At 41.7% G+C, this 22,278-nt stretch overlaps 1 protein-coding gene across 4 annotated transcripts in view; it reads left to right on the forward strand.

Moving 5' to 3' along the window:
- LOC145400260 (protein C19orf12 homolog) overlaps positions 1–21,768 on the forward strand; it is a 33,895-nt gene extending 12,127 nt beyond the window's left edge. For all 4 annotated transcript variants that reach the window (XM_080272781.1, XM_080272784.1, XM_080272782.1 and 1 more), the window contains exons 3-4: positions 532–653; positions 20,828–21,768. In XM_080272781.1, coding sequence (XP_080128907.1) covers positions 532–653; positions 20,828–20,965 — 260 coding nt within the window. In that variant the 3' untranslated portion in view covers positions 20,966–21,768. The remainder of the gene's footprint in view (positions 1–531; positions 654–20,827) is intronic.
- Positions 21,769–22,278: the final 510 nt, after the last annotated feature.

Raw genomic sequence — 22,278 nt, forward strand, 5'->3', positions numbered from 1 at the left:
ATTTTCTGAGAGTACCTATTTTTGTTCCTCTTGCAAAATGAAACCTCACCACACACCTACATAAAAACATTGACCATCATTAGGCTAAGAGTTATGAATCAACAAGAATACAGTATAATGGTCAGAAGTGGATAGTTTGTGGATTTTTAACTTGATAGATTACAGACAGCTGTTTTGGGAGGGGGGATATCTGAGGCTGAGGGGCTAGAGAAGGGAGAATGAAGCTAGGGCTCGGCCTTCAGAGCCAGCTGTCTTGCACCGCAAAATGTGTTGGTCTCCACACAAGACTTGATGAGAGTGCTGTGTAAAATGTGTTATTCATAATCAGAGGGCATCCAGATGAGTACTGTATATGATGCCACCTCTGAATTTTCTTAATGAACTGGCGGTTGAGTAAATACAGCACTATATAGTCATTTCTTCCCTTATTTCTCTTGAGCTGTGATTGTACAATTTTTCTGTACTGAAATAATATTGTGTTTTCATTAAGAAAGTCAGTAAGGGTAGATTTATGGATATAAACATTTTCAGGTGGAACCGTTGGAGGTCTGACTGCTGCCTATGTTTCTCAGGGTAAATTTAAAAGTGTTGCATCTGTCATCATGTACGACTTAACACCTACACAAAAAGAGAATCTTGCCGTGTCAGTCAGGGTAAGTGTTACACAGTGCTCAGAATTTATGCCCCTGTTTTGTACATCATTGTAGTGGAGCCTTACCTATGCTTAGTTGTGTGTTACAGTATATTGTCCTTCTGTATTTTCTCTTTCAGATCTGATGAATCTCCATTTCATTTTCTTAATCCATTTGATGCACAGTGCATCTGCAGTGTAACCATACTATGTTGGGAGAATGAGTCTGAGATTTTTTTTTTTTTTTTCCGCACACACACACACACACACACACACACACACAATGAAGATTCTAAGGGCACTATATTGTTAAACATAACAATGAATAATGTGATGATGCAGTGGGTCAAAGAAGAGACACGATTCCGAAGTGAGGACACACCAGCAAGATTAGATTTACTGCTAACCAAAGAACCCGATGTAATTGAATCTTTAAATATCTGTGTCCCATAGGAAAAAGTGATCATGTGGTCATTGAGTTCCAGATGATAATAGGGAATGTGGTGCCAAGAGACGAGCTTTATAGGCAGAGAAGATACAACTTTGGGAAAGCAAACTCTACAGGATTGAGGAAATTTTTTGAAAATGCAGATTGGAGAAAATTCAGAGAAACAAGAGGGATACAGAGGAAGTGGGATATCTCACTGGACCTGTATAATTTGCAATTGGAAAAATATGTGCCAAGAGTAAGGGGGAAAGAAAACAGGAAAAAGGAGTGGTTTAATAGAAGGTGTATGATACCAAAAAAAGAGAGGGACACTGCATGGAACAACTGGAGAAAGAGAGGTGATAACAGAACAAAGGAAGTATATAAAAGAACTAGAAATGAATATACAAGAATACGTAGAGAGGAAAAAAGGAGTTTTGAAAAAGGTATAATAGACAAATGTAAGGATGAACCCGAACTGTTTTATAGATTTGTCAATGGCAAATTGAAACAAAAGGGAGGAGTCACCAAACTGAAAGTAGAAGGAGAGGTCTTAGATGCAGCAGTGCAAGCTGAAATAATGAACAAATGTTTCTAATCAGTTTTCGCTAATGAAAAGGAGTTTGTGGAAGAGGAGGGAGTGACTAGAAATGTAGTGATAAAAGATATAAAAGTGGAAGTACAGGCAGTGTATAAATTACTGGAAACTCAAGATGTAAGGAAAGCCCCAGGACCAGATGGAATCTCTAATTGGGTACTGAAGGAATGCAGAGAACAACTGGCAGATAAGATTCACAATTTAATTGTGTGTTCTCTGGAAGAGGGGAAAGTGTCTTAAGAATGGAAGAGGGCAAATGTGGTACCAATTTATAAGGGAGGAAACAAGGAAGAACCCCTGAATTATAGACCAGTGTCCCTAACCAGCATGGTCGCAAAATTGTGCGAGAGAATCCAGAAAGATAGATAGATAAAATATCTGGAAGAGATGAATATTTTGGCTGCAGGTCAGTTTGGATTCAGAAGTGGAAGGTCATGTGTTTCCAACTTGTTGAGTTTTTACTCAAGAGCTGTGCTACAGGAGAGTGACGGTTGGGTGGATTGTGTGTACTTAGATTTGGAGAAGGCCTTCAACAAGGTACCCAATAAGAGACTAATGTGGAAACTAGAGCGTATAGGAGGACTGAAGGGAAACCTCCCGGAATGGATGAGAGACTTTTTGAGAGAGAGACAAATGAGGACAGTAATAAAGGACAGGATGTCTGGATGGAGGGAAGTAACAAGTGGAGTCCCACAGGGCTCAGCGTTGGCACCAGTAATGTTCCTGATTTACATAAATGATATGGTAGATGGAGTGAACAGTTATGCATGTCTGTTTGCTGATGATGCAAAGATCTTGAGGAAGGTAGAGGTTGAGGAGGACTGTAAAATGCTGCAGGAGGATCTGGATAGGATATATGATTGGAGCCAGATGTAGGAAATGAAATTCAACGGAAAGAAATGTAAAATATTGGAAATGGGTAAAAGTACCAAGAGGCCATTAATGAATTATTTGATGGGTAATGAACCAATCACAAAAACGAGAGAAGAGAAAGATATGGGAGTGCTGCTCCAGGATAGTTTGTCAGCTGAAAAACATATTAACAAGACAGTTAGAAAGACATACAAACTCTTGACTAACGTAAGAGTAGCATTTCATTACATGGATGAGGAGATGATGAAGAAATTGATAGTGGCCATGATCTGCCCCAGGTTAGAATATGCAGCAGTAGTGTGGTCCCCATACAAAAAGAAAGATACAGTAACCTCTCAAATAACATGAGGGTTAGGTTCCTGGAGAGGTCACGTTAGTTAAAAACACGTTATTTAAACATAATTTTCCCTAAGAAACAGTGGTAATATTGGGGGTTACATTCCTGGACTCTGGGAAAGTCTACCCATTTGGGGAGTTATGCTGCTCTAAACTTAAAAGCAACAATATTAATTTGAATGAAAATCCACGTAAAAAACAAAAACAGTATATTTGGAGAGAAATAAACATTTGAGCCCTAGTTGGGCCGAAGCGTTGTTTACTTCTCCCCAAATACATTCTGTTTTCATTTTTTATGTGGATTTTCTTTCAATTGTGCTTCATTCACGGCATTGTGAAAGTTCCCCAACATTATTAATGCATTAGTAGGTCATAAAAACACTACAGTAAAAGCAACATTTTCATTACAGTAAGTAGGTCACAGACATTAACAACACACAGCCTCACTTCATCTATGCATCACTCGTCGTCTGCTGCTATCCCTCCTCACTCTGCTGTCCTTCCTCTTCCTCCCTTCCTGACTCCCGTGCTGCTGGTGATGAAGATAACTCCCTTAAGTTTTCTGTCTTCTTCATCAAGAACTGCTCTATTTTGGTCTGAGTGGTTTTCTTCTTTCTGTTCTGCAGCATCAAGTTGTAACAGTTTATATCTGCCATCACATTCCTGGCCAAATTTTGTCAGAAAATGAGCCAGATTGCTCAGAATGGGCCCCCAACCTTATTTTTTAATATTATAGTTCGAATAAAACCAGTTGATGCAACGGGCAAATAAAAATTTTTATTTAGGTGCCTGTATGCAAGATATTCACAGAAGAAATCTGTGTAGCAGTTGAGGTGGTGTGTAGGGTGAAGAGAAGATGAAAGGGGATGCAAGGAACAGTGTGGTGGAATGAAGAGGTGAGACAAGCTGTGGTGCAAAAGAAGAAAGTATATAGTGAGTGGATGGGAAGCAGAGGCATGAAGTTGAGAGATGGAATAGAGAGTTATATGTAGAGAGGAAAAGAGTGGTAAAAAGATTAGTAAGAGAGTAAGAAGAGAGTGGATGAGGAATTTGAAAGGAATTTAAGTGTAAAGTGGAGGGAATGTAAGAAAATGTTCTGGAAGGAGGTAAAGAGAGTTAGACAGGGTGATAAAGAAGATAGTAGGGATGTGAAAGATAATAATGGTAGATTGCCTGTGGAGAAGGGAGAAAAAGTGAGCAGATGGAGAGAACTATTTAAGGAAATATTTAAATTAGAAAATGAAAGTAATACTGGTATGAGTTGCTGGAGAATGGCTTGGAGGATGATGGAGATGAGAAGGGTGGAGGAGATCAGTAGATGGAAGTAGTGGAAGCACTGAAGAAAGTTAAAAATGGGGAAAGCCCCAGGAATTGATGGAACGTGAGGTGAAATGCTGAAGCACGGGAGTGACACTAGTACAGTGCAGCCTCGTTATTCGATGCCCGTTATGTGATAAATTACTACAGTGAGAATTAAACAGTTATACCTTCTCTCAGTACAACATTAAAAAATTAATGGCAATTTGTCTACAACAATATTTTCAATGGCTGCCTCTGAGAATTTTGTGCAAAAGCGGTGATGCACGTAAGCCAAAATTACTGCCCAGTGTTTACATTTGCTGTGATCGTTGCCCCCCATTCTAGTTTGTGCATAAAAAAACACATTGTTATAGCCAGACAACAGTGCAGGTACTTAACAAACAGTGCATTCTGCAGTATTAAGTGAAGTGAAGGTTTTTTTTTGTGTGTGAAATACTGTTAGGGCTTCAACTCTTGCATGAAAGGCCACTGAAACACTTGTTATCACCAGAAGACTGTGCTAGGGCTTGGCAAATAGTGCAGTGTGCAATATTAAGTGAAGTGATACCTTTTTATACATGACATATATACTGAAACATGTGACTTGGAGATCATGTCAACCCTACATAACCATCATCCCCTTTTGGGGTACCTACTCTTGCATGAAAGGCCACTGTAATACTCATGTTATCGCCAAATAATTGTACAAGGGCTTAACAAATAGTGCAGTGTTAAGTGATGTGATACTTTTTTGTGTGTGAAATACTGTACTGTATATTACGACTGGACTTTTTTGTGTGTGAAACACTGTAAATTACGACTCGGAAGTCGTGTCAACCTTATGTAACTATCATCCCCTTTATAGGCCTCTACACGGCTGACTGAGCCAAGATGCCCACCCAGTGTTTACACTGGCTGTGATCATTGCCTTTCATTCTATTTTGTGCATGAAAGACCACTGAAACACCATTGTTATTGCCAGATAACAGCACAAGTACTTAATAAATAGTGCAGTGTGTGATATTAAGTAAAGTGATTCCGTATCTTTTTTGTGGAGCGGTTGTCCAGGCCCTTCAACTGTCCCCCATCTTTGGGGGGCGGAGGACCCTAACTAATGATCTGTACCTGCATAGGACAAACTTCAGGTGGGTGGCAGAGGTTTTTTAGGTCATTTTATGCTTAATGGTCGAGGTCACCCTCCCTGCAACCATTGAACCCATGTTATATCGACCTCATTATGCAATAATTTGTTATGCAGTAGGTCTTCGCTAGATGAACCCTATCGTATAATGAGGCTGCACTGTACAGTGGATATGGAAGATGTGCAGATTGGCTTGGGAGAATGATATTGTCCTGGAGGATTGGAAGTCAGGTATACTTATTCCTCTGTACAAAGGAAGTGGGGAAGAAGAAGTGTGGTACTCATGTGGGCATTTGTCTCCTTAATGTAATAGGAAAAGTATATGGTAGGTGGGGGTGCTCACCATCCACTCACTTGATGTAGTGCTGCTGTTGGGTGTCTGCCCTTTCCTCTCCTTCATCCTTCTTTTTTTCCATCCTCTTCTGTCTTTCCTTAATTCTTTCCTTGTCTTTCTGCCTACGGGTCACTTTACACTCCCTCTTTTGTCTTTCTTTCCTTCATTCTTTCCTCTTCCTTGTGCCTGAGGGTGACTCTACACTGAGTGACAAGCCAAATGGTTTCCTGAACACCAGGAAACCATTTACTACACTGGATGGCAACCATATAACAAAATTTGGCTCCTGGTGGTTTAGTGGGTAATTATTGCACTCCAATCGGACTGAGCCGGTGAAGATTTATATCCAAGGGGAGGTTGGGGTTGATTGCTCATGTAATGCCACTCAGGGATGAGTGAGGCTGGTCACTCTCATCTTGAATGTCGGGACCAACTGCCTAGCCCCGGGCTCCTACGCTCCTCATGGGCCAATGTGGGTTTGGATGATGGATGGATGGAATATACAGTAGGATTTTTATTGACAGACCGGGAAATAACAGAGGAATTAATTGGAGAAGAACAGGGAGATTTTAGGAAGGGAAGAAGTTGTGTAGATCAGTCTTTAGGGGAAAAGTTTCTAGAGAAGGAAAAGAAGATGTATGTGGCCTTCAAAGATTTGAGGAAAGCATATGACTGAGTGGATAGACAAGGAATGTGGAAACTACAAAGAAGACATGGAGTACATGGGGAGCTGTTGAATGCTGTGAAGAGTATGTATGAGGACACTAGGGCTGCAGTGTGTGGATTAAGAGCTGAGTGAATTTTTCTGTCTGAATGTTGGATTGAAACAAGGATGTGTCATGTCTCCATGGTTGTTCAGTCTATATATGGATGGGGTTATAAAAGAGATACAAGTTAGGGCAGTGTTTGGAAACTTCCGGTTCTGTCGTTGCAGGAGGTATAGTATTGTTAAGTGCAGAGAAAGGGGCACTGCAAGGCTTGGTGAATGAATTTGGGAGTGTGTAAGAAATGGAATCTTAAGGGGAATGTAGGGAGGAACAAAATTGTGGTCTTTGACAGAAATGAAGTCACTGAATGCACAGTGAGATTGGATGATGAGGAAATGGAAAATGTGAGTGCATTTCATTACTTGGGTAGTGTGATGAGTAAGGATGGAAGTTTAGAAGGTGAATTGCTTGGAAAAAGTACAGCAGGGAAGAAAGGTTGCCGGTTCTTGGAAAGCAGTAATAAGGAATAGGGTAGTGAGCATGGTAGTAAAAAGATGCTGCGTGATAGTATCGTGATACCACCACTAACATATGGAAGCGAAGCTTGATCTTGTAGCAAGAACACAATTCAAGAATGAAAACAGTGGAAATGAGTTATTTGAGAGGAGCATATGGAGTTACATGGAGAGAAAGACTGACAAATGAGGAAATGAAGGAGCATTGTGATACCACCTCTAACATATGGATGCGAAGCTTGACCTTGTAGCAAGAACACAAGTCAAGAATGAAAAGCAGCGGAAATGAGTTATTTGAGAGGAGCATATGGAGTTACGTAGAGAGAAAGACTGACAAATGAGGAAATGAAGGAGCAGTATGGTGTGGAGATGGATGTTGATAGAAAGTGTTAGGAGAAATACATTGAGGTGGTTTGGCCATGTGGAGAGGATGGAGAGACTAACAAGGAAAGTGTATGTGAGTGAAGTGGAGAGGGGAGAGGGAGGGGGAGACCGAGGATGAAATAGAGGAATGGAGTGGAGAGGTATGTTAGAGAGAGGAGTGTGAGCTTGGGGGGGAGGGTGACATGGAGGCGATTTGTTTGTGGCCAACCCTTATGGTATTAAGGTGTCTGACGATAGATAGTTTTACTGATGGCATAATTGCAGTTAAGGAGAAAAGAAGGCTTTTCCGGGAATGGAAGAAGGGTGGTAGCAAAGAGGAATATTTGGCTGCCAAACGTAGGGCTAGAAGAGAGATATACAGGGCAAAGTCTGAGTCACAGAGACTATTACTTGATAACCGAAATCGTGGGGAAAGGAAAAATATATTTAGGGTGGCAGGTCAAGTGAAGAGGGATAATCGGGATATTATAGGTGAGCAGTGTGTGAAGAATGATGAAGGAAGGGTAGTGGTGAACAGTGAGGATATTAAAAATGCATGGAGAGAGCATTATAACCGGTTGTTGAATGAGGAGTTTGACTGGGACAGGGAAGGTTTGGAGCCAGCAGAACCAGTGTCTGGCCCTTGGCCTTTGATTGATTCTGCTACTGTGAGTGAGACAATAGGCAGGATGAGGGTGGGGAAGGCAGCAGGTGTGTCTGGGTTGACCGCCGAAATGTTGAAGGCCTCAGGCAATATAGGGGTGAGTTTAGTCACTGACCTGATTAATAGGATTATTTATGAGTGTGTTGTCCCAGATGATTGGCTGAAGAGTGTAATTGTAAATGTGTATAAAGGGAAGGGTGATGCCCTGGAAAGAGGAAATTATAGAGGTATAAAGCTTTTAGATCAGATAATGAAGGTAATGGAGAGAGTTTTAGAAGGTATGATCAGAGAATGAGTGAATATTGATAAGATGCAGTTTGGGTTTATGCCAGGTAGGGGGGCCACTGATGCAATATTCATTGTTCGACAGCTTCAGGAAAAATATATTGGTAGGAGAAGGGATCTTTATTTTGTTTTTGTTGATCTGGAAAAGGCCTTTGACAGAGTCCCTAGAGAGGTGGTGAAGTGGGCAATGAGAAAGCTTGGCTTGGAGGAGTAGCTGGTTATGGCTATATACAGTATGTGGGTGCTCACACCCAGGTCAGAGTGAATGGAGATTTGAGTGATGAGTTTTCCGTGAATGTTGGTGTGCATCAGGGGTCAGTCTTGAGTCCCATGTTGTTTATCATGGTACTTGAAGCCCTTTCACGTGACTTTAGGAACGGACTCCCGTGGGAGTTGTTGTATGCTGATGATTTGGTGTTGATTGCAGAGAACGAAAGGGAAGCGGAGGAAAGGTTTAGGAAGTGGAGAGATGGTATGGGGCACAAGGGTTTAAGGGTAAATGCAGATAAAACAAAAGTGATGATATCTAGGGTTGGTGGTGGTACTGTCAAAGACGAGGGAGGGTGGCTATGTGCAGTTCGCCACAAGGGCGTGGGAAGTAATTCCATCTTGTGCGGTGTGTGTGATAAATGGGTGTACTGTATAAGAGATGTAGTGGTATCAGAGGTAGACTGCAAGATAATGCTGATTTTTTGTGTACAGCGTGTCGGGGTGAGCAGGTGGAGATTGTCAGGCGTGAAAAGATTGAACTTGCTGGTGAATCTCTTGAGTGTGTGGAAGAGTTTTGTTATTTGGGAGACATGTTGTGTGCTGGAGGTGGGGCTAGAGCTAGCTCTGTGGCCAGGGTGAGAAGTGGTTGGAAGAAGTTCAGGGAGCTCTTGCCTCTCCTGACATTGAGAGGACTCTCCCTACGTGCTAAGGGGTCTTAGTATGCAGCATGTGTTAGGAATGTAATGCTGTATGGTAGTGAGACCTGGGCAGTGAAGGAGGAAGATATTTGCCGGCTCAGACATACAGAAATGACATTGATTAGGTGGATGTGCAATGCGTCCCTGCGTCCAAGGCCTGGAGGGGCTGGGTTTACGATGGAAGAGTTGAGAGGTAGGATGGGACTGGAGTGTATTGGTGTTGTGATGAGGAGAGGTAGATTGAGATGGTTTGGACATGTGGAGAGGATGGGGGATGATAATTGGGTGAGGAAGGTGAGAAGTGTTAATATTGGGGGTGGGGTTATGAGGGGTAGACCGAGAAAGACATGGGACGAGGTCATTAAGTGTGACCTCAGGGTTAAGGGACTGAACAGGGAGGCTGCAATGGATCGTGCAGCGTGGAGAGCCGCCATTAGGTGACCAAGGCCGACACATGCAAGCATGTTGGAGCCTTTAAAAACGAAACAAAACGAACACCCTTGGCAAAATGCCACTTATACTAAAGTCTGTCGTGAGCTTATTTCATCAGCTGGAGTCATGGCATCACCTATAATCTTTGAATCCCCAACTGCATCATTTCTGAGGAAGAGGTCATTGCTACTAAGCCTGCCAGTTATTGCAGTCCCCTTTTCCTTTACCCAGATTTCTTTACTTCTCTCACAATGTTCTCAGTACTAGCACCCAGAAAGGTCCTGACCTTCCTGTTCCCTGTGGAACTTTTTGAAGTGAGTTTCCTGTCCATGGATTAGAGAATCACCAATCATGGAAGTCTGAGTATCCTCAGCATCCATTAGACTGAATCTGTCCATGTTTAACTTGTTACCTTTCCTAGCCTTCACTGCCTGTTGCTTCTGAGGCTTTCTATATACATTGTATATATATATATATATATATATATATACATATTGTTACGGAACAGCGAAAGATAATGTACACTTTAAGTGAGAATACTAATAATCACTACTGTCCCGTAAAGTTCCAGGTTCAAAACAAAAGAGTTAGGTAAAATTACAAGTTAAAGTTTAATGCTCAAACTAACAACAAAACATTCAGGACTCATAAGGATAATGTAATGGCAAAAAAACAGGTTAAATATATGGTTAACCGCAATAGCCTCTATTAACACGAAATTAGCAAGAGTAAATTTATCTAAGTCAGCCCTGATAAAATGAAAATACACTGGGTAATGCTCAGTTAATGCAAGATAAATTATTACAGATACAAACTATTATAAAAAATGACTGACAATAAGAACTTTACATGAATTACAAAAAACGTTAGTAGGCCTAAGAATCAACACCTATGCTACACAGCACAAGAAAAAATGCAACAACAGTTATACTCAAATTACACAGCTGCTAGATGGTTGGAGACTTCCTGAGCACCCACAACAATAACTGTACAGGGGAGGACAGAGATGTGAACAAAATGAGGAGTAGATCTAAGTGGCAATAATGCAGAGACTGAGCTCATTATATAGGGGCCAGCAGAGCTTGATACAACTTGTAAGAAGGACGCGCAAATGAAGCCATGGGGACAAAGAGTTGACAATCCCGCTCTGAACAACAGAAAGGACGACTTACTCTACTATAACGGTAGAAGGGGGGAACTGAGGCAGAACACGCTCGTGATCAAACATGCAGCATACTGTGCGTTAAAATTACACAAAGGATGATGAAATCATAGGCTATGTAACACCTCCCCACAAAGAAAAAGAAATTTACAAAGGAAGTTTCTTATTACTCTAAAACAATCTGTCTAAAGTCTAGATAAGCAATCTGCAATAACATTTTCTTTCCCCTTGACATGCTGTATGTCTAATGAATACTTCTGAAGAAGTAGACTCCATCTTGTCAATATCTGATTTTTATCTTTAAACTTACTAAGGAATTTCAGTGGGTTATGATCGGTATAAATGACTATGGGGTCAAAACCAGAACACAAATAAGATGAAAAATGCTGTAAACCCAAAATCAAGGCCAAAAGCTCTTTCTCAATAGTTGAGTAGTTCTTTTGAGGTGGAGTGAACTTCTTACTGTAATAAGATACAGGGTGTTCAATACCCTGATCATCCTCTTGCAGCAAAACAGCCCCAGCTCCTGTATCACTTGCATCAACAGCCATCTTAAAAGGCTTAGCAAAATTTGGAGTAGCGAGCACTGGCTGACTTAATAGGATAGCTTTAAGTTTGTTGAAAGAGGATTCACAGTTATCGGTCCAGACAAATTTAACTCCCTTTTTCAGTAGGTCTGTAAGTGGTGATACAAGAATAGAAAAGTTAAGAACAAATCTCCTGTAATAACCTACCATTCCCAAAAATCTTTGTAGCTCTTTCCTACTTTTAGGTCTGGGAAGATCACTTATAACCTGAACCTTAGCTGCTGGTGGTGCAACATGTCCATCACCAATTACATACCCAAGGTACTGAACTTTAGCTTGACCAAACTCACACTTTGATAAATTAGCTACAAGATTAGCATGAACCAAACACTCAAGAAATTTACTGACATGGCATAGGTGATCTTTCCAGTTGTCACTGAAGATTAATACATCATCAATATAAACAACACACCCTGCCGAACCCTCTGTTACAACATTCATGAGCTTCTGAAATGTGGCTGGTGCATTCTTCATACCATATGGCATTACAGAACATGCAAAAGTCTTTCCTAGTGTTACAAAACATGAGATCTCCCTAGCACGTTCAGTCATAGGTACTTGCCAGTATCCCTTTAACAAATCAAACTTACTTATGTACCTAGCCTTTCCGATCTTGTCTATGCAATCTTCCACACGAGGGAGAGGGTAAGTGTCTGTTTTGGTTATCTGATTAACACGTCTGTAGTCAATGCAAAGCCGCTGTGACCCACCTGGCTTAGGGACCAGAGTGACAGGAGAACTCCACTCTCTCTGACAGGGCTCAATCATCTTGTGGTCCAACAGGTAGCCAGGCTCCTTCTGGATGAGAGGAACTTTCACTGGGTTCACACGGTAAGGAGGCAATTTAATTGGCTTTGCGTCTCCAACATCGACATCATGCATCAACACAGTGGTTCTTCCTGGAGTATCACGGAACACTTGCGGGTACTCCTGCAGTAATGCCGAAAACTCCTGCCTTTCCTCGGGAGGTAGATGAGAAAGCTTAGTCTGGAGATCATTCATGATATCAGGATTCTTCCCCAAACTATCATTCAGGCTCATGCTGCATGGGAGAGCTTCACTTGCAGACTCGGGTGGAACAGCTACAGTGCAGACTGGATTATTTTCGTCCCGCCTGTGATATAACTTTAGCATGTTGATGTGACATAGTTGCTTGTTCTTTCTACGATCTGGTGTGGCGATGACATAGTTGACATCACTGAGTTTCTTCTCCACGAAATAAGGACCACTAAACTTGGCTTGAAGAGGTTGCCCATGAACTGGTAGCACAATCAAAACCTGATCTCCTGGCTGAAAGTGGCGTAACCTGGACTTCTTATCATACCAAGTCTTCATTTTCTCCTGAGCAGCTCCTAAATTCTCTCTCGCCAGCTGTAAAGCAGTGGACAGCCGTTCTTTGAACTTCATCACATACTCCAGCAGGTTGACGTCATCTTCCTCCGACAGCCAGCATTCCTTGAGTAGCTTAAGGGGTCCTCTTACTTCATGGCCAAACAGTAGTTCAAAAGGTGAGAAGCCCAGTGATTCATTTGGAGATTCTCTTGCGGCAAATACAACGAATGGAAGACCTTTATCCCAGTCTTTCTGATGTTCCAAACAGTATTTCTTGAGCATCGATTTGAGTGTTTGATGATATCTCTCCAACGCTCCTTGGGCCTGGGGATGGTAAGCTGAAGACGTGATCTGGGTGATGCCCAACTCTTTCAGAGACTGCTTGAAAACTTTTGACATGAAATTACTTCCCCGGTCTGACTGTACCTCCTTGGGCAAACCAAACTTTGTGAAGAACCCTAGCATTTCCTTAACCACGTTCTTTGCTGAGATATTTCTAAGTGGAATGGCTTCAGGATAACGAGTAGCCATATCAATCGGGGTCAACACATAAGAAAATCCTGAAGAAGTCTTAGGAAGAGGGCCCACAATATCCACCAACACACGGGTGAATGGCGCCTCAAAAGGAGGAATGGGAACTAGAGGTGCAACCTTTTCGGTCTGATTACACTTCCCCACAACTTGACAGGTGTGACAAGACTTACAATACCAGGAAACATCCCTGAAGATACCTGGCCAGTAGAAGTGTTTCAAAATGCGTGCCACAGTCTTCCTCACTCCAAGGTGTCCTGCCAAACTGGAATCATGAGCCACTCTAATGATATCCTGCCTACAAACACGAGGGATGACAACTTGATGTACAACCTCCCATTCACAGTCGGCTGATGCTGTTGGGGGTCTCCACTTCCTCATAAGTACTCCTGACTTTATATAATAACAAGTAGAAGCACCAGCTGACTCTTCCTCACTGCAAGCAGAGTTAGCTAGACCTTTCAACTCAGGGTCAGCAACCTGCAACTCAACCAACTCTTGACGAGACAAATTATCAACACTACGGGGTACTGCCTCATCTGGTGAGTGGTCCAAATTAGCAAGAAAAGTGTCAGCTAGGATAACATCATCATCATCATTATCCTCTAAATCACCAGTAACTTTAGACTTAGCCCTAGTGACAGCACATGCAGGGAACACATCAGGGACACCACAATCCTGGGCCGCAGCCACTGGCTCACTAGACAACTGAGGAGCTGGACACACACGACTTCCACCAATATCATTTCCAAGTAAGAAAGTTACACCTGACATTGGGAGTGTCTCAACCAACCCAACCATAACGGAACCATTAACAAAACCAGACTCTAAATTCACTCTGCACAGAGGGACAGAGAAGTAATTATTCCCTACACCTTGCAAGATTACAGTTTCATCAGAGGAATTAACATTAGAGCCTAGAACACTGGTCAGCATAAGGGATTGGCAAGCACCTGTATCACGATATATTTTAACTGATTTCCTGTCATTACTGTCCAGAGGACTGACAAAACCATCAGACAGGAAATTAGCACATGAACTCTTGAGAGTGTCACCCACGTTACTGCTCAAAAGAGGAGCTCCATCCTGAGAATTTAAATTACCCCTCAAAGCAGGTTCAGTTAACTCAGTTAAAGAATTCTGGGAACTCTCAAGAGTGGACACTAGACCAATTGACTGAATATTTAAAGACTCTTTGTTCACATCACGCTGTCTCTTGAAACATCTCTCCGTAGTATGACCAAGCTTACTACAATAAGTACATTTACTTTTCTGAAATCTAGAGGTGAAGCTGGTATTTACTTCCTGAGAAACATTATCTTTATTCTCTTTCCTGTTACCTGTACTCTGAGTAGAGGCAACGTACTTACTCTCAGCTTTCCCTTTTCCTTTAGAATATCTCTTGTGAGTGAGAACATATTCATCAGCTAAAACTGCAGCATCAGACAAATTATCTATTCTTTTCTCATCAAGATATAGGCTTACATCTTTATAAATACACCTCTTGAAGTCCTCCAGCAAAATCATCTGCTTAAATTTACCAAAATCAGAATCCACATTCTTAGAATTTAACCACTGCTCTAACAGATCTTCTTTGATTTTTGCATACTCAACATGGGATTGCTTATCTTGCTTGTAAGTTGTCCTAAATTTTACTCTATAAGCTTCAGGAACAAGCTCATAGGCCTTAAGAATCAAGCTCTTAACTACATCATAATTATCAGATTGATCCTGAGGCAAAGATGCATAAGTTACTTGAGCTTTACCGGTGAGAACAGTTTGAAGGAGTACTGGCCAATACTTTTTTGGCCAATTAAAACCTGTAGCTACCCTCTCAAACAACTGAAAATACTTTGTTAAATCAGATTCATTAAAAGGAGGGACAAGTTTAACATTTTTAGCCACATCAAAATCATCAGAGCAAGATGATCCAGTTCCACCTTGTTTCATGCGATACTCATGGTCTGCCTGAATCCTGGCAAGTTCAATTTGTGCCTGTATCTGTGCCTCCTGAATACGAGCCTGAGACTCCGCCTCCTTAGCATTTGCCTGAAATTCAGCCTCCTGAATACGAGCCTGAGACTCAGCCTCCTGAATACAAGCCTGAGACTCAGCCTCCTTAGCACGTGCTTGAAATTCAGCCTCCTTAACACGAGACTCCGCCTCCTTAGCCTGAGCCTCCTGCAGGGCTAGCTGTAACTTAGCTAATTCAATCTGCGTTTGCTCATTTGGAGGAGTTACATTAAACAAGCTTTCATTAATCATGTCAACAATTTGATCTTTAGAATGATGAGAGCGAACAGCAATTCCCAATTGTTGAGCAACAACCTTAAGTTCATTCTTTGTTCTGTTCTCTACATCACACACTGTTTGCACATTTGACAAAAATCTTTGGCTTCATCAAGTGTAGTAATAGTAGACATCATGAATAAATAACAGTCAAAAAATATCAAGCAATATCGTTATGATAATATCCTGAATATCCTGATAAGAGGTCGCCAAATTTATGTTACGGAACAGCGAAAGATAATGTACACTCTAAGTGAGAATACTAATAATCACTACTGTCCCGTAAAGTTCCAGGTTCAAAACAAAAGAGTTAGGTAAAATTACAAGTTAAAGTTTAATGCTCAAACTAACAACAAAACATTCAGGACTCATAAGGATAATGTAATGGCAAAAAAACAGATTAAATATATGGTTAACTGCAATAGCCTCTGTTAACACGAAATTAGCAAGAGTAAATTTATCTAAGTCAGCCCTGATAAAATGAAAATACACTGGGTAATGCTCAGTTAATGCAAGATAAATTATTACAGATACAAACTATTATCAAAAATGACTGACAATAAGAACTTTACATGAATTACAAAAAACGTTAGTAGGCCTAAGAATCAACACCTATGCTACACAGCACAAGAAAAAATGCAACAACAGTTATACTCAAATTACACAGCTGCTAGATGGTTGGAGACTTCCTGAGCACTCACAACAATAACTGTACAGGGGAGGACAGAGATGTGAACAAAATGAGGAGTAGATCTAAGTGGCAATAATGCAGAGACTGAGCTCATTATATAGGGGCCAGCAGAGCTTGATACAACTTGTAAGAAGGATGCGCAAATGAAGCCATGGGGACAAAGAGTTGACAATCCCGCTCTGAACAACAGAAAGGACGACTTACTCTACTATAACGGTAGAAGGGGGGAACTGAGGCAGAACACGCTCGTGATCAAACATGCAGCATACTGTGCGTTAAAATTACACAAAGGATTATGAAATCATAGGCTGTGTAACAATATATATATATATAGAAAGCCTCAGATATATATATATATATATATATACAGTATATTGCCTTTCAGTTATTCAGATTCTCTCCCCTCTGTTATGGTGTCTGGGAAAGGGTAGATTTATTCATTAGTGATGCAAGAACACTGAATCTGTTTGAGATGCTCTGTCTATTTTTAGGTTTCTTGAGCTAGATATTTCCACTTCTGCCTACTGTTTCCCAGCCTTTGAAGCCATTATATTCTCCAACTGTAATCAGTATCACACTTTCAGTGATACTGGTATCTTGCTTAGAAATTGCCATCTTGCTCTGCGCAACGGCCATGGGATGGGATCTGACCTTTTTTGAGGGTTTAGTTTACAGTTCTTCAGACTTAATTTCATCCTTTAGTTTGTCAGTCTCCTTGTGACCTTCAGAAACTTCCATTCTTAGGCTCCCAATTTACTGTATTTATCTTGTTTTTTTGGTGAGTGGGGTGTGCCTGCTGAGGTAGATGAGAATGGGAGTGCATTAGTGGACATTTGTGCTGGGAGGGGGTTGGTGATAGCTAATACCCTCTTCAGGCATAAAATGATCCACAGGTATACATGGCGAGTGATGAGAAGGGTGGGTGGTGAACTGAGTGAAAGGAAGGCAATGATTGATTATGTGTGTGTGGATGAAAGGATGCGAAGATGTATATTGGATGCAAGAGTTTATAGAGGTTGGGGGAGTGGACTTTCTGACCACTACTTGGTGGTGGCCAGAATTAAAGTTCAAGTAAGATGGAGGAATAGAAGAAGGGAAAGACAAGAGGAAGGAGTAATTGCAAAGAGAGTGGAAAGGTTACAAGAGGATGAGAAAAAGGCAGAGTATAAGAGAGAAGTGGAGGAACGATTGGGCAAATATGAATTGGAGCAGATGGGGGACGTGGAAGGTGTGTGTAGAATATTTACAGAAGAAATATGTGCAGCATGTGATGTGGTGTGTGGAAGGAAGAGAAGACGGAGGGGGGTGCAAGGAACAGTGTGGTGGACTGAAGAGGTGAAACGGGCTTTGGCACAAAAGAAGAAAGCATACAATGAATGGATGAGAAATAGGGGCGTGGAAGAAGTTGAGAGGAGGAAGAGAGAGTTATATGTAGAAAGAAAGAGAGAGGTGAAAAGATTAGTAAGAGAGAGTAAGAAGAAAGTGGATGAGGAATTTGGAAGGAATTTGAGTGTAAAGTGGAGGGACTGTAAGAAAATGTTCTGGAAAGAGGTGAAAAGAGTAAGACAGGGTGGAAGTGAAGTTAGCAGGGGAGTGAAAGATAAAAATGGTAGATTACTAGTGGAGAAGGGAGAAAAAGTGAGCAGATGGAGAGAACACTTTAAGGAATTGTTGAACGTGGAGGATGGAAGTAATGCGAGTATAAGTGGCTGGGGAATGGCTGGGAGAAGGAGGGAGGTGAGAAGACAGGAAGAAATCAGTAGGATAGAAGTTGTGGAAGCAATGAAGAAAGTTAAATCAGGGAAAGCCCCAGGAATTGATGGAGTGTGTGGTGAAATGCTGAAGCATGGGGGAGAGATAGTAGTAGAATGGATGTGGAAGATGTGCAGATTGGCCTGGGAGGAAGGTAGAGTCCCGGAGGATTGGAAGTCAGGTATAATTATTCCCTTGTACAAAGGAAAAGGGGAAAAAGAAGTGTGTTGTAATCATAGGGGCATTTGTCTTCTTAGTATAATAGGAAAAGTGTATGGTAGGATACTTATTGACAGAGTTAGAGAAAGAACAGAGAAATTAGTTGGAGAAGAACAGGGAGGCTTTAGGAAGGGAAGAGGTTGTGTAGATCAGATATTCATTCTCAGATCTTTAGTGGAAAAGTTTCTAGAGAAGGGAAAGAAGTTGTATGCGGCTTTCATGGATTTGGAGAAAGCACATGACAGGGTGGATAGACTAGGATTGTGGAAAGTGTTAAGAATATATGGAGTAGATGGGAAGTTGTTGAATGCTGTGAAGAGTATGTACGATGGTGCGAAGGCTGCATTTCGTGTGGATGGTGAACTAAGTGAATTTTTCTCTTTGAAAGTTGGGTTGAAACAGGGATGTGTCATGTCTCCATGGTTGTTCAATCTGTACATGGATGGGGTAATAAAAGAGGTACAAGGTAGGGTAGTGGATGTTGGAGTGGCCCTGGTGAGAGAGGATAGTGTTTGGAAACTCCCTGTACTGTTGTTTGCAGATGATACTGTGTTGTTGAGTGAAGACGAAGGGGAGCTGCAAGGCTTGGTGGATGAGTTTGAGAGAGTGTGTAAGAAACGGAATCTAAAGGTGAATGTAGGGAAGAGTAAAGTGATGGTCTTTGAGAGAGGTGAAGTCAGTGAATGTACAGCGAGGTTGGATGGTGAGGAATTGGAAAATGTGAGTACGTTTAAGTACTTGGGTAGTGTGATGAGTAAGGATGGAGGTTTGGAGGGTGAAGTGCTTGAAAGGGTACAGCAGGGAAGAAAGGTTGCTGGTTCTTTGAAAGCAGTGATAAGAAACAGGGAAGTGAGCATGGAAGTGAAAAAGTTACTACATGACAGTATCTGACGTATGGAAGTGAAGCTTGGACGTTGTTGGAAGGACACAAGTCAAGAGTGAGAGCCATGGAAATGAGTTATTTAAGAGGAGCCTGTGGAGTCACATGGAGAGACAGGCTGACGAATGAGGATATAAAGGAGCGTTGTGGTGTTGATGTGGATGTGATAGGAAGCGTTATGAGGAACACACTGAGGTGGTTTGGCCATGAGGAGAGGATGGAGAGTGAAAGACTGACGAAGAGAGTGTATGTGAGTGAGGTGGAGGGGGACAGAGGGAGGGGGAGGCCGAGGATGAGATGGAGAGATGGGGTGGAGAGGTATATGAGAGAGGAGGGTGTGAGTTGGGAGCAGGGGAGTGAAATGGCGGGGGACAGGGCGACTTGGAGGCGATTTCTTTGTGGCCACCCCTAACAGGATTGAGGCGTCTGGCAATAGATAGATAGATAGATTTTTATCACCTCCTTTGACCCTCTTACTCCTCTGTAAGCTTTTCCTCGTTCTGACAAAAGAGGCAGATGTTTTGGTGGATGTTGATGTATGCTCTTTCTTTGAAGTCAGGCATGTAGAACAAGTAGCCTTTATTTTCTGGGTTCCAGTCATTTTTCTGTCTCTATACTACAGGTATTTACTTCTAATTTTTCATCATCATCATCATCATCATCATCATCATCCAGACCTCCTTTCCCACCCAAGGGCTGGGTGAGGAGTAGCAATGTGGTAGGTGGGGGGGCCCATCATCCACTCACTCAATGTAGAGGTGCCATATGATCTCTACACTGAGTGACAAGCCAAATGGTTTCCTGTACCCAGGAAACCATATACTACGTAGGGTGGTAACCATATGACCGGGGATTCTGGCAGGGTTAAGTGTCCCCCAGATTCCCCTGTCCAAAATCACTTAATCATGGCAGTCGTTTCTAATTTTCCAAGGTACTGTAATGGTAATGGCTTGCTACAGGTTTTAAAAACTTGTGTGACCAATGTAATACAGTCTATCTATCTATCTATTGCCAGACACCATAATCCCGCTAAGGGTGGCCAGTTGACACTGAGTTAGTTGTTTCACAGGGAGGGGCACCAACCCTCCACCAACCCACGTGTTGACACATAGGGAGCACGTATGGTTTGGTTATATGGTTACCACCCAGCTTTGTAAATGGTTTCTTGGCTTACAGGAAACCATTTGGCTTTTCACTCTATGTAAAGCCACCTGTAAAGGAAAGAAAAGGAATAAGAAGTGACAGGAAAGATAGGAGAAATAGGAAGAGAGGAGGGCAGGCACAGAAAAAGAATGATAAAAGCTAAGGAAGTAGGCAGCACTACATCAAGTGAGTGGATGATGGTCGCCACCACCTACCACAGTACTAAAGTATAAATAGAGAGAGGGGAGTGGTGGATGTTTCCCATGTGATTTGCATCAGCCTGTATGTCAATGGTCTTCATTTTGTTCAGTACCCTATCCTTGAGGGCCTTTCTCACTGACCAAAGGTCTCCACAGAGCCAGGTTACCCGAAATGTCTGCAGCTTCCAGCTGACCAGCACAACTGATGCTTAGTACACAGATTTCCTGCCAGGAATGCCGCATGAGCAAGGTCCCTACTGTTTTCAGACCTTCTTCAAACAGTCAAACCCAAGGAATCAAGTGGTCAGGGGTCCAGGAGAGAGAGAGAGAGAGATTATTACAGAATTGATGGAATGAGGCAGCATACATCCTCAAAGTGGATGTTTCATTTGGAAAATTTTGATGTTTATTTCTGATAAAACCCAATCTTTATTTTGTAGTTAACACAGAACTGACCTTTTTCAGGTTAATTCTTCATACTTTCTTATTATGCCGTTTATTATTATTTTTTTTCTTGTTTCTCCACAGAAAATAATTTCGGACGTTGGACCTGAAGATGCAATTGCCATCACTGTTTTTGTTCTCCAGCCAGCAGTGAAGGACCGGATAATTCAGGAAGTGTATAAATTCTTTCAGTCCCAGTTAAATATGCCAATAATAAGTTGACTGTTGTCATATATAAGGCAGATTATTCTTTAAAAGTTTGGTAATATTATAACATTTGATATTGTTACAGTACTTTGTTATGCATTTATACAAATTAAAATACTTGCCAGTGTGTAAAAACTCCACAAAAACCCTTGATCTCATCACCCCTCAGAGACCTATGAAAGACATTTAAGGTAGGCTTAACTCCAACCATCTCCCGAGTTAATCCAGCTGTTAATGTACATCTGGCAACACCCTGGACACTCCCAGACTCACTTATGCGTTAAACTCACCAGTGCTCATCAAACTCTCCTTAGGGGAGGATATATGCTCTTGATGCATAAATTCATGGTTTCTTCCCTATGTCTTCCTAGCATTAGATTTTCACCTGGCATGTTCCAAGATCCCTGGAAAGTACTTGAGTGATGTAGAAAAGTAAAAAATATTAACTCTGATAAGCGAAAATGTCACTTTAACGTGACGTTTTCGCCTATCAGAGTTATGTCACGTTGAGGTTTTCTAGCTGATTATGGGAGAGTATCAAGGTTTTTTGCAGTGGCAGTAAAGACCAGTCACTTCTCTCTTTACTGTAAGTTAGTGAACTAACCAAAGAATTATTTTATGTTCACAAACTGTATAGTCTCAGATATGAATATATATTATTTTCAATAAATTTCATATACTGTACCAGTAATGGTGTTTCATGTGTCAGTGATTTATACAACAAAAGGGACACACTGGGCATATTTGAATTAAGAGTGCATGTTAAAACAATAGCAGATGACATACAAAGGTTACCAATAATTAACAGTTGAGATACCAGTATATCTATCTGTTGCCAGATGCCTCAATCCCTTACACGGGGTGGCCACAAACAAATCGCCTCCACGTCACCCTGTCCCCTGCCATTTCACTGCCTTGCTCCCAATTCATACCCCCATCTCTCATATACCTCCCTACTCCATCCCTCCATCTCATCCTTGGCCTTCCCCTCCCTCTCTCCCCCTCCACCTCACTCACATACACTCTCCTTGTCAGTCTCTCACTCTCCATCCTCTCCACATGGCCAAACCACCTCAGTGTGTTTCTCCTAATGCTTCCTATCATATCCACATCCACACCACAGCACTCCTTCACATCCTCATTTGTCAGTCTCTCTCTCCATGTGACACCACATGCTCCTCTCAAATAACACATTTCCACAGCTCTCACTCTTGACTTGTGTCCCTCCAACAACGTCCAAGCTTCACTTCCATACGTTAGAGTTGGTATCACAGTACTGTCATGTAATAACTTTTTCACTTCCATGCTCACTTCCCTGTTTCTTATCA

Source organism: Coenobita brevimanus, chromosome 51 (genome assembly GCF_032717465.1).
Source record: "Coenobita brevimanus isolate Jiangsu-jjx chromosome 51, ASM3271746v2, whole genome shotgun sequence".
NCBI classification, from domain to species: domain Eukaryota; kingdom Metazoa; phylum Arthropoda; class Malacostraca; order Decapoda; family Coenobitidae; genus Coenobita; species Coenobita brevimanus.